At 50.4% G+C, this 13126-nt stretch overlaps 1 protein-coding gene across 1 annotated transcript in view; it reads right to left on the bottom strand.

The window, feature by feature from the left end:
• The window catches only part of ITFG1 (integrin alpha FG-GAP repeat containing 1), a 54956-nt gene that overhangs the window by 15266 nt on the left and 26564 nt on the right, over positions 1-13126 (bottom strand). Inside the window, exons 9-12 of the mRNA XM_079799957.1 lie at positions 11630-11724; positions 9163-9335; positions 2800-2950; positions 1338-1446 (exon numbers count right to left, since the gene is read on the bottom strand). Coding sequence (XP_079656083.1) covers positions 1338-1446; positions 2800-2950; positions 9163-9335; positions 11630-11724 — 528 coding nt within the window. The remainder of the gene's footprint in view (positions 1-1337; positions 1447-2799; positions 2951-9162; positions 9336-11629; positions 11725-13126) is intronic.

The raw sequence follows: 13126 nt of genomic DNA, 5'->3' as shown, positions 1-13126 counted from the left end.
AAAAGCATCACAGATGTCCCCCTTTTCCCACCACAGACCCCCTCCACCCAAGATAAGCATACTAAATATACAGCATGTTTAAAAAATTTATTTTAGCCCTAGCCAGTTTGGCTCGGTGGATAGAGCATTGGCCTGTGGACCAAAGGGTCCTGGGTTGGATTCCTGTCAAGGGCACGCACCTTGGTGGCAGGCTCCTCCCTGGCCCGGGCCCTGGTCACGTGCAGGAGGCAACCAGTCAACGTGTTGCTCTCACAGAGATGTGTCTCTCTGTCTCTCCCTCTCTCTCCCACTCTCCCTAAGAAATCAGTGGAAAATACCCTTGGGTGAGGATTAAGACAGAAACACCCAAAACAAACAAACAAAAATTTTTTTAGCTCTAAAATAGCCAAATCATACCCCCTTCGAAATGGCAGAGGGGACAGTCACATGGACAGGAAGTGTAGACTCATGCTGGCTTCCTGTGGCCACATGGGTGATGGAGGCGGAGCCATCCTGGCTCATTCAAATAAGAGTGCATTCGCTAGGAAATTCTCAGAAAGCAAAATTACATGCTCTGTCATTTTCACTTCTCAAGTCTCCTAATACTCATATTTCTGTGGCTTTTCCGTGTTTAGCTAATTAGAACCATTTCAAAACTGTAATATTCATATGGAATACATGTCATTTCATTAACAAGTAGACTGATGGCTGTCTGGGTGTCAACTGTGATGACAGCAATAACACAGAGACAGTTACCGTCTAACACCAATTCACGATAACACTCTCAGCAAACCAGAAACGGGAGGTTTCCCACACAACACAGAGCGCCCAGAGAACCCACAGCTCATCACACTCAACGGTGGAGACGAACGGCTTCCCCGAGATCAGAAACTAGGCAAGAATGTCCGCGCTCCCCAGCCATCGGCACAGGGATGGGCATTCTAGCAAGAGCAAGAACAGGGGAAAGGCAGAGCCTCGGAAGAAAGACAGAGAACTGGCCCTCTTTACAAACGCCATGCCTGTCTCTGGAGAAAGTCCCAGGGACCCTAAAAAACACCCACGGGGAACCCAAACCAAACAACAGGAACCTTTGCAATCACTTCGAGGGGCATAAACACAGGCAGACGCTGACGGAGCCCGTGTGGGGTTTCCGGGCCGGCCTGGGTGTCGGGAGGGGATGGCTGCATGGGCTGGAACAGGACCGGGGACAATGAGTGACTAAGTACACCGGGGAAACGGAGCGAGAAGACATCACCAACAGGAAGGTAAGGGAGAGCCTATGAAAGGTTTGGTTGGAACAGCGGTCACGGCAGGAACTCATGTGGATGCGAATAATAAAGCGTAAACCAAACACTCACCGATGACTTTCACAAAGTACGCATCTGCTTCGAAGTTGTTCTTCAACGCGTGGATGGCCACGTCGCTCTTCGCCTGCCCTTTGCTGAGCACCACGATGTCCAGGATGCCCTGGGAGAGCAAATGGACGTGGTGAGCGCAAACCACGGTCACACTGACAAGTGCTGGGCATGCAGGGCATGTTGCTCACGTAAACGTAACCCTTCTTCACCCCTATGTTCCAATACAAACACATGAACAAGACATAAGCCCTGAGTAGGAAATACAAGGACAGTGAGAGACACTGCTGATTCAGATCCCCAAGAGGACAGCGCTTTGCTCGGTTAGCTCCCAGGCTGACGTGTGTGAAGGTAAAGGCCCGTGACAGGGACCCCACGTCACGGCTACACCTGGGCAAGGAGGACTGCCTGCCTGGCGCCACTCCTGTCACATGCCCTGCGGAAGGGGAAGCTTTGCTAACCCTACTGGAGGAAAGAGGGCGCCCGTAAGGGTCCCTGCCGCCAGCTCATGAGGTTGACCAGTGACCGGCTTTCCCACGTTAGCCGCCCGTGTTTCTTCTGTAAATGACGATGCCCTTTTTCTCGAGAGGGAATTTTTGGTGACTTCTATCAGTTTATATAAGCCCTTTTCATAGCAAGGATGTTAATTATTTGATTCTTCCATAGCAAATTTATTTCCCAGAATCAAAGGCAACTTTAAATGTCATTCATTTAAATTTCATCTAGGGTGTCTTTTCTGTAGAGGAATTAAACATTGACTTGTAGGCAATTCCCTGGCACCTTTTCGCCAGTTACTTTTATGCTTGAAAACTGCTAATAAAGGTGAAATAACATGCGATCTGGTGGCAGGGAGACAGAACAAGGGCCTGGATAATTCTATGACTGAGAATCAGCCGCTTGTAAAAACAACAAGAGCAAAAGTGGGGGGGGGGAAGGGGGGATGAGAGACACGAAAGCCCCGCCTGGGGGCGTGTCCCTCTGAAATAGAGGGTATTTCACGGCTTCCTGTGCTCAGTGCTGGAGTTCAAGGCATTGTATCAGACACGTGACTCTCCTGAGCGGGACCGGCTTCCACAGCGAGGAGGGAGCAGGGCCCTGCGTGCCTTTCCCGCGTTCACCTGCAGCCGAAGGCCGACGCGCAGCACCGGGCACAGGTGCGCCGTGGCTCACACCACGAGGAGCCCGAGCCACTCCTGCCCTGGGCTGGTGCCGGGCTGGTTCCTGTAGGCGGCGCTCCTGTCTGCGGGGCCCACACCCCTGCCCGGCTCAGTGCTCCCCTCGGGGGTGTTCTCACGTTTCCCTGCGCTGCCTGGCCAGGGGTGTCGTAAATGTGTCCCCTGCGTTTAGCCTCAGAGGGGCTTTCCTGAACGAACGGATTTGCTTTCAGGGCCTCCTCTATTCCTGGTCCAACAGGGTGAAGCGAGAGAGCGGGAGAGGATCAGCCCCCAGCCCCGCGTGGACTCACGTCTTCGTAAATGTCGAAGAAGGTGGCGACCGCGGCCTCCTTGATCTGACTCAGGTCCGTCAGCTCCCAGTACACGCGGAACATGCGGTGCGCGCCCTCGCAGCTCGCGTTGTTACAGGGCACGTTCTCCAGCAGAAAGGCCTGCTGGCTGCTGCAAGGGAGGACAGGCATTGAGGACACGGACACGCGTGCACGTCACGCGGACGGGAGCTCACAGCACTGTGCTGTGCACTGGGAATCGCTACCAGAGTGGAGCGTCTTTATTTTTAACTAGAGGCCCAGTGCATGATTAAATCATGCACGTGTAGGGTCCCCTACACGCTTTCGCTTTCGATCGCGGGGACGCTGGGTGCCTGTCTGCTGGTGCACCAGGCCTTTCAGAAGCCTCTGGCGCGGCGGAGGCTTCTGAAAGGCCTGGTGCCTGAGTGGACAGGCACCCAGCTCCCCCGCTTTTGATGGTCCGCGGCGGGACGTGAGCTCGCTGCCCCAGAGGCCCCTTCTGTGCCGCAGCACAGCCATGGCGCAGACTCTGAGCTCGCGCGGCCAGCTCAGCGTCCCGCCCCCCTGCGCCTCCTGGCCAATCGTGGGCATAGCGAAGGTACGGTCAATTTGCATATTTGTCTATTATTAGGTAGGATCTTTACAGTTGACAGGGTTACATATGCCCTTCCTCCCATTACCTCTCCTACTCCCCCCTCCCCTTGCCCCCCGGCCTTCACCCTGTTGTCAGTGGAGAGCGGGTCTTCAATGCTCTCACCATAACAACAAAAACCAGAAGACGGTGACTGTGCGCTGGAGAATGCCAACGGACCTCAATGTAGTAAGCATGCCATTACATACAGCTGCAGGACTCATGACATCGTGCGACTCACACAATGTTATGTCAGTTATACCGCGGGAAACTAGAAAAACCAGTAACAGAGAGATGGGAAATCCCAAAGATTTGGGAATGAAATGCAACACCGCTAAACGGTCATGAGGACAGGAGGAGGCAGGGGGAGCTGAGCAAGCACTCTGCAGGGAGCGAGGCGGCGGCAAGTCACTAAGGCAGTCTGAGAGGGAAATTACAGCACTGCACACTCATTGCCAAAGGAGGAAGGTCTCGAGTCCATGACTCAGTTTCTTCTTTTGCAAACTGGAAGGAGAGGAGCAAGCAGAATCTGAAATAGCAGAAGCAAGGAAATAGCACAGCGGAGCACAGTGAGGTAGGAAACAGAAAAACCAGACAGAAAACCAACGGAACAGGAGCTGGTTCTTTGCGAAGAACAATTTAAAAATGGATAAAACTTCAGCCAGAACGGCCATTAGAAAACTTCACAGAGAGAAAACCCTGAGAAACACAGCAAGGATGGGAGCAGTGACCTCCCACAGGTCTCACCGGCAGCAGGAGCAGGAAGGGAATGTCAGAAACACCTGACGCCAAGGGAGCCCTCAAGCACTAGGAAGTGAATTCCGTGGAATCACGTGACCAAAGCTTGCTTGGAGGGAGGGGCTGGTCTCCATCTCTCCTCAAAGGCATCTGACCCCGGTTCTCAATACGCGCACTTGCCCATGCCCGGGTCATGCGCGGTTAACGCGCTGCGCGCACCTGCCCGTTTCTCACTAAGACAGGTCGCTGATGGGTCATTAGCGGGGGTGACTGTCTCCCTGGCTGCTTAGAGCCGGTGAGTCCGCCTCAGTCATTCGTCCCCAGTCAGGCCCGTGTCTGACCTTCCTCCACGCTCCTCCTCCTCACTCCAAGCCCCAGCTCCCCCTGGGGACAGGCCAGTCTTCCTGTAACCCGTAAGACAGGCAGCTCTCCACACACAGAAGGAAAACGAATTAAGAAGGAAAATAAATCCATTGGGAAATCTCTAAAAATAAAACCATTTTTAAAAATTGCTGCTCTGAAACCCATGCTCCCAGCCAGTGGTAAATGCAGAACCCTCCGCTCAGCTAATATAAATAAAATAAATCTTACACGCTGGGAGGCTAGCCACTGAGACGCCTCTGTGATGCGGATCCCTGACAATTAGAGATGCTCACGAGGTCCAAGTTGCTACTCAGAAGCAGGTGCGCTTGCGCTCCGGGCAAAGCAGCACATCTGTCCCCGGCAGATTCCTATCACCCCGGACAGGGGACCAGCCAGTTTCCTGCGTGGAGGAGGCGGGGCTTGCAGAGCACGGCCAATTGAAAGGCAACACTCACAGGACACAATACTGAAGGCCAGCTGTCCCATCCAGTAAGTGGTTAGAAACACTGGGTCACTTTTTAATTTACCTTTATTCGAAGGTTTCCTTCTATTGGCGTATTGGGTGGCCACTACGTTTTCTTTCTAGGTTTTATAATACTTGTGGTTTTTATTCTGTTAAATGAGCCGTAATGTACTGTATCGTTAGCTCAGTAGTCGGCAAACTCATTAGTCAACAGAGCCAAATATCAACAGGACAACGATTGAAATTTCTTTTGAGAGCCAAATTTTTTAAACTTAAACTTCTTCTAATGCCACTTCTTCAAAATAGACTTGCCCAGGCCGTGGTATTTTGTGGAAGAGTCCGCTTCCACACATTCAAGGGGCCAAAGAGCCGCATGTGGCTTGTGAGCCAAAGTTTGCTGACCACTGGGTTAGCTGTTTAGTGGCACAAACAGGCTACTCAGACGTGAAGAGTGAGAAATCTCGACAAGGCACCCTGATCAAGCCGCTGACAGAAGGCGCAGTGAGGTTAGGGAGTGTGCTGTCCGCGCTTGGCTGTAACACCGTAGCCGCAGCGCCAGGACGGGTAAGAGGAAGGGAGAGGAGGGACAGAGGTGGGGATGTGGGGGGCTGCCCGTTTCCCTCCGAGTGGCTGGGCGTGACGGCACCAGCTGAGACGGGATTCGGGGAGAGGATTCCTTCAGTTTCAGGTGCGATGGGGAGTGTCCGGGGAAAGTCCACCGGACGGCTACACACACAGGCGTGAGGCACAGACACAGGGAGTCCTATGCTTACAGTGCAAGTAGCCGAAGTAGAGAAAGAACATGCAGAGTGAGAACCAAAGGCTGAGAATGGAACCCTTAGGAACACTAACATCGAAGACGGCCACAACGCGAAGAAGTTCCTAGAAGACGGGGTTCAAGGAAAGCTAGGGAGGCTGTGGAGGGACCAGGAGTTCAGGAGCAAGTTGCCTGTTGCCAAATGTCCGCGGGAACCTGGCTGCCGGAGGCTGAGGAGGAGCCCTGCACCTGCGAGCTGAGCCAGGGGAGGGATGCGGGGTGGCGAGTGGGCGGGGCCGGACCGGCGGGTGTGGGTGAATCGGGGATAAAGTGGAGAAGCAGTTCAGAGGCCCAGAAATTCCTTTTGGGGTTGGGAGACTTGCATGTACAGTATTGCTACAAATACTGGGGGCGGAGGGTGGAATGGGAAGACTCTGAAGGCAAAGGTGAGGGAGACCATTGCTGGGGAGGGTCCTGCATCCCGAGGAGATGGGCGGGTATCGGGTGGGAAGGGTATGGGGGAGATGAGAAGTCACTGGGAGCCGCTGGAATGATCCGGGTGAGGAGGGAGTACCTGACCAGGGAGGCGGCAGTGAGAACCTTGGGGGAGGCCCGCACCTGCTTGTGGGGAGGCAAAGTCTTTGTGGGAAACGGGGCCTCAGGAGGCAGAGCCGGAGTTGGAGAGGAGGGGCTACCGTTAAGAGTGGGCTTAGACAGGCGAGTGTGAGCAGACGGTGGGCGCCCACACGCATGGAAGACCAGGGCTGAGGTGAAGGCCTGGAGGTCTCCACCCAGAAGGTAGGACAACCTGTCGTAAATCTGCACAGAACAGCAGGGAGGAAACCAGAAGAGCCCACCGCTGCGGGCCTCCTGAAGGTCTCAGGAGACAGGGACGATTTCTTCTCATCCCCACAAGGACAGCGCAGAGTCAGGAGAGAGACACTTCGCACAGTGATGGGAAATCGTGTCCCTCAACATTGGAGGACGTGTGAACGTTAGCTGAATATGACACCTTCCCTTTCGATGTTTTACTCGGAGTTACAGACACTCCCCGCCCGGGCGATCTTAGAGAATTCCTGTGTTTTAAGTATCAGCGAGGAAATGCCTGTTCTCCCCAGAGGACTGCTCTGGGCAAGGAGGCATCTGCATGTACAATTGTTAGGTAAACGTCAGTCAGTCATTTATGGGTGGAGATGGCAATGAAATTCAAACAAGGAATACGAATTTGTCCTGTCACCAGCCGTATTTTGTGTTTACACCATATTCTAAAACCAATTTCTGTAAAGCACTCATTATTTCATGAAAGGGGAGAAATTCGATGTGCTTGAATACCTGTGCGGCGAAAGAACTCACCACATTTGAGTTTCAATGCTTTCTTCTTGGGGAAAGTTTGACAACATGCTGAGGTAAGATAATTACGAACCTTCAGGAAAGGGCATTATTCCGTCAATGAAAATGCATTGAAATGAGATTAAACCAGGAATGTATACATAATCACTTATTAAGCCCTTTCTTAAGCAGAGGACAAAACATTTAGGTAATTAACAGGGAAAAAGCAGAAGAAAATAATTAATTAGAGCCTCTATGAAGCTGAAAACTTTCTCCTGGTCAGGACTTTCTTGGCCTCGAGTGGCCCCAATTTAAGATTCACGCTCATCATCCAAAGTTCTTCTACCCTGCCTGGGAGGTGAGAGGTCTCACTTCTTGAAATGATGATGGCTTGGAAACTGCCACGTCATGGCATAGCCGTGATAATGTGATAATGGAAATTTACAGCAAATGTCACTAATAAGCCATGACTCCCATGTTAGGGCACTCGAGGTAATAAGCGAAGAATACGGTTCAGAGAGACCAAAACGGCTCTGCTGGAATTCAACCCCCAGCTGCAACGTGCCGGGAGGTGAGCCCAGGCACCAGGCCCCCTCCTCACTCTGAGGAGGCCGTTTCTGAGGCCGTGGCTCCCGAAAAGCCATGGCCCTGGGGGTCTACTTGGGTCAAACCTTCACTTACTCTCGAGGGAGGGAAGTCCTTTCTAAGGCCTGTGACCACGGCATTGTTACAGTAACAGTTTCATGTTCACAAAGCACGCACCACATTTCCCACATGCGCCTGAGCACGCGTCAGCCTGCCCTTCTGCTCTGTGAGGGGCACGGTTGCCCACCTCCCGAAAGGGCTCAGAATGAGTCAGAGGTGTATTTTCTTGGAAGGTGAGAATCCCAGGCCTCTCCCTTACATTTCCTCAACTGCTGGTTTTGTATTTCGAAGGACACCATGTCTGAAATCCCAATCGTGGGCCTAAACAAAAATTCGAGCAAGTAAATCCTTTTCTGGTGATTACTGTGGTAGGACTTCCAATACTACGTTGCATAAGGGTGGTGAGAGCGGGCATCCATGTCTTGTCCCTGATCTTAGAAAGAGCTTCCAGCTTTTCATCACTGAGTATGATGTTAGCAGTGGGTTTGTGGCCTTTACTGTGTTTAGGCATGTCCCTTCTATGCCCACTCATTGAGAGGTTTTGTAAGAAATGGATGTTGACCTTTTTCAAAAGGTTTTCCTGCATGTACTGAGATAAGCATATGACTTTTATCCTGCATTCAGTTTATGTGATATAGTATAATGCTTGACTGGTGGATATTAAACCACCCTTGCATTCTGGGAATAAATCTCAGTTGATCATGGTATATGATTTTTTTATGTATTGCTGAATTTGTTTGGAGCATTTTTATATCTATGTTCATATAAGAGATTGGCCTGTAATTTTCTTTTTTGGTAATGTCTTTCTCTGGTTTTGGTGTTAGGGTAATGTTGGTCTTTATAGAATGAATTTGAAAACTTCCCCTCCTCTTCAATTTTTAAATTACTTTGAACAGGATAGGGATGAATACTTCTTGGAATGTTTGGTAAAACTCACCTGGGAAGCTGTCTGGTTCTGGACTTCATTGAATAAAAACAAAAAGTTTTTTCCTTTATATTAGATGTCCACTTTTGTTCTACAGAAAATAAATCTGTGAAAAAGAACTAGTGTTCTTTTTTCTCTTTCTTTTAAAAAAATACTTTTATTGATTTCAGAGAGAGGAAGGGAGAGGGAGAGAGAAACATCAATGACGAGAGAAAATCACTGATTGGTTGCCTCCTGCACACCGCCTACTGGGGATTGAGCCCGAAACCCACGCATGTGCCCTGACTGGGAATGGAACTGTGACCTCCTGGTTCATAGGTTGATGTTCAACCACTGAGCCAGGCCGGCCGGGCGGAAGGGTGTTCTAAGCAGCTGGAAGAAGTTCAGGGACTACGTGAAGGAATAGGATCCAAGCTGGTCTTGTTATTTGAGGACTGTACCACATTTGGGTGCTATTTAGTTACAAAGTGTCACGTGATGATATTTTACAAATGTTGACTCAATCCCCGTACCTGCCAGATGTGTTCTTCAGTATGGCCAGGGCGTCCGGGTAGCCGTCCATGTTGTAGTCGCCGATGTGAAGGGTGATGGGAATCGGTATTTCCATCGGGTGCTGTTCTTGCACAAACGGCACGAAGCCCCACAGTGTGCCCTTGCTGCTGAAGTCCTGCAGGACCGGGACCCACTGTGGACAGGAGAGAGAGGAGATGGCTCTGCAGTCATTTTAGGAAAAAATTCACCATCTGCAAAACAAGCAATCCATTCCAAGTCCTCAAGATAAACATCACCTTGTTTAAGTTCTTCCTCTCTACAACGGGGAGGGCATATACTTTACTCTGGTGAACTGCGACACCGGGAGGAAGCTCTCTTTAAAATTGATCACTAGTCGTCTTTTCCTGAACGGGCACATATGGCCTTAGCAGCATTTCACAGAATTTCAGAATCTTACGACTAAAATGACATTACTAATTACAGAGCTGAACTGCCCATTTTAAAACCTGTGTTGACTGGAAATATAACCTTAAATAAATAGTGTCAAAAATTAGAGCAAGCTGTAATATGTCACTGATGTCCTTTCAGGAGGGCCAGGTTAGGGGGGCAGCTAGAACACGACAAAGTTCTTTCTGGACAACCTCGTTCCCCGCCGGGCCTCTGACACATAACCGTGACCTTGGCCATCACTCCAGAGCCAAACCACCACCCCGATGAGCTCTGCCTGCCCCGGAGGATGAGCTGTATCACTAGAAGACGGAAGCTCCCATGTCAGTAAGTTCTTTATTTCTAAATGAATGAACGAACAGAACAGAGAGAATAGGCTGATTGTAAAATAAGCGTTTGGAAATCCCTTTCTTTTCTGAATGCCCCAGTTTTTCCTTTGTACAGCCTAATGCACACCATGGATCTGAGGGTGGAAAAGATGCTGTTAAAAGTGCAGATGTGCCCATGGTGAGCTAGGAGCAGGGACGCCGGCAGGGAAGCTGGAGACACCGAGACAGAAGCAGGCGCAGCTGGCTCGGAAGGGCAGGCGGCCAAGCACACCTGCAGGGGTTTTCTCTGACGAGCAGGTGAACTACAGTAAAAGCGGCTCCTTGAAAAGGATTCATTGCACAGGGTGACCGGACATCCTCTGTGCTATCTGAAGAAAGCATAATTTGCCACGGGAGAAGAAAGAAGCTTAAAGACACATTTACAGAAAACAAGGCACTTAAAAAACAAACTTGTCTGTATCTTTAATCACTTTTTCAATCTTTCATAAAGTAAAAAAGTACTAAATATCATCAAAGTGTTTTCATGTTTCACTGGACTGAAAAAAAAAAATTGGTTTTGTTTTGGAAGATGGGAAACTTCATAAAGTGCCAACTTATCACACATTTCTGGAGGCTGACAGTTTATTAATGAGGATAAAGCATTCCTGTGAAGGTAAATGCATTAGGGCCTGAGAAGCAAAACGTTTCTTCATTAATATGACATCCTAACAGTCACCACAGTACTGGGACATTCATCTTCCCAGAGGGCTGGCTATGAGCAGATGTGCGTGCGGGCCCCGATCACGAGGTTCACTTACACCTATGAATCGACATGAGGTGTGTCACCTACTGTTTTCAGTGATTCAAACTTTAAGAAAGTTCAAGGTAATAACACTTACGATTGTAATAGCCAAATGTGTTTAAGATGCTATTAGACTTATTGGGATGACAATGGTTATAGAATTATACGGGTTTCAGATGCACAGCTCCACAACACATCATCTGTATATTGTGTTTCATGTTCACCACCCAAGTCAAGCTTCCTTCCATCACCATTTATCCCCTTTATCTTCCCCGCCCCCTCCCCTCGGGCAATCACCACACCTCGGTCTGTGGAGCCTTGCTCTGGTTAGTGTCTCAGTATAAAAGGTGGTGTTTGTACTTCTAAGGCTATAAAAGTCAATGTGTTATTCTATCCCTTTTACCTCCAAGTAGAAAGGAAAACGGATTAGTTCTACCCTATTACTGGTTTCCTGCCAGGCGCTGTCCACAGGGAGAAGTTCTCAATGTCATGACCTATCGTTTCCTCGTTAGTCCTTGGCTGTGACTATCGGATCCTAAATTGTTCAGCTACAGGCTAAGGGAAGAGTCGGCGGGAGATGACATAGATCTCGATATCACCGACAGAAACCAGATTAGCCTGTGAGTAGATGCGATGCTCTTCATTACCCCTGTAGAGTGCGTTTACCACCCCCCCCAGCCCCCTCGTATAAAATGCTAACAGATCATTTAATTACAGGATCGAGAACAGGTTTTCTTCACCTGAAATGATTACAACAGCACTTTCCCCCTCAATAAACCAATAAAGAATAGATGGAAACGCATTTCATTAAGTGAGGACGTCGATCATTTTTGGTTTCTCTCTGCTCTTATTCTTCAGACTATCTTTCCGAACTTCCGAAGACTGCCTTTCAAGGCCTGACCCCATCTACGTTCAGCGAAGGGGATGTACCTGCTCCGTCCCGGACCTCGCCAGGTAGATGGCGCTTCGCTGGCAGCCGTGATCCTCACAGCCCGGGAGCAAGTGATCCATGTGCCCGTCTCCATCTGCGAAAGAAGCGCCAAGAGTCCACCTGCAGCCCCAACACGCGTGCTCCTGGGGCAGGTCACGCTCCGGCCCCCCCCCCCCCGCCCCCGGCCCCGGCACACTGAGCAAGCTGGAGGAACTGATAAAAGTGGTTCCATTAACACTCCGCTGGGCCTGGCTCCCTATCACCTGGGTTGTTTCCTGTTTTAACCGTTCACCTTTCTGGGCTAAATATTTACCCAAAGTGGGAAAAAAGGCCCTATTTCAGGGTCTAATGTTAAAAGCGCCCATTAAAAAAAACAGGCTTTTGACTTATTTACATAATGATCATTGCTGCCCCGGGAGAAAGGAAGCGTGTCAGCAGTAACCCATTATCTGGCATATTTTACATGTGTTTACACACGGTTTGTGTTACATGCACGTTTAGGTGTCGCCTAGACAGCAGGGACCTCAGTGGTCACAAAGCTCGCAGCCCCGACCTCTAAAAAGCAATACATTTTCATCAATAAAAGAGCAATTGAAGGAAAACCAGATGTCATTTCCAGCTGCTGCGTTTGTCAAGCACGGCACATGGTCTGCAGAGACCTCTGGAGAGGGGGTACTGAGGACCCTGGGGCGCCCCTCAGGGCTCCCCCATCTACTGTCCCGGAGCCTGATGCGGGGGGGGGAGACAGATTTTGATGTCCTCACCAGGGAGTAGTCCCCCGTCTCCTAGGTCCGGAGCCTGACTCGGCGTTGCTCTCAGCACTGACTCCTCGCCACGGTCTAGTGTTCCCGTCCCCCTGGGGCCTGGGCTGACAAGGGCCTGCGCCGGAGGCGGTGCGAGGGTTACCGTGAGGAAATGCCCTCCCTGGCGGAGCTGGCATATTGAGAGACAGACGGCGGTGAGCCTATCGAGGCTCCAGGAACGCATCCAGAGGAAGAGAGGCGTTTTAGGCAGAGCGGGTGGACCTGGCAGTGGGAGCGGACCTCAGCAGGTGCCTCTCACTTAAAGGAAAACGGACGTTTTCATTGAATTTCCTGGGTTAAGTACTTAGGATCCTCATGCTCAGCGTCACTGGTGATGACACACCCTTCCTGGGGGGGGGGGGGTTAACATTAAACAAAGACGCTGAACTACGAATGGGAAGGGCAGGGAGCACCTGGTGATGGGACAGCATGTGTACGGCCTGCTGAGAAAGCAGCGCCCGCCTCGTTTTGGACGCACCGGAATAGCCCAATTGAAAAGATTTAAAAAGATCTTTCAGGATTTTATGTTAGGAGCTGAAAACTCCACCATAGCTGTGGAAAGCTTCGGTTCCTAGACTCCTTTTTGGAACGGATTCCTCCTGTGAGCTACAGCCTTTATTCAAGCAGGCGCTTTCTTTCCTCCCCGCCGCCTCCCCCTTTTTTTTTTTACACCAAATGAATGGCAAATGTCTG

Source organism: Cnephaeus nilssonii, assembly GCF_951640355.1.
Source record: "Cnephaeus nilssonii genome assembly, chromosome: 20".
Classification (NCBI taxonomy): Eukaryota; Metazoa; Chordata; class Mammalia; order Chiroptera; family Vespertilionidae; genus Cnephaeus; species Cnephaeus nilssonii.
The sequence above is the reverse complement of the archived record's forward strand: the minus strand, read 5'-3'. Positions and strand labels throughout refer to the sequence as shown.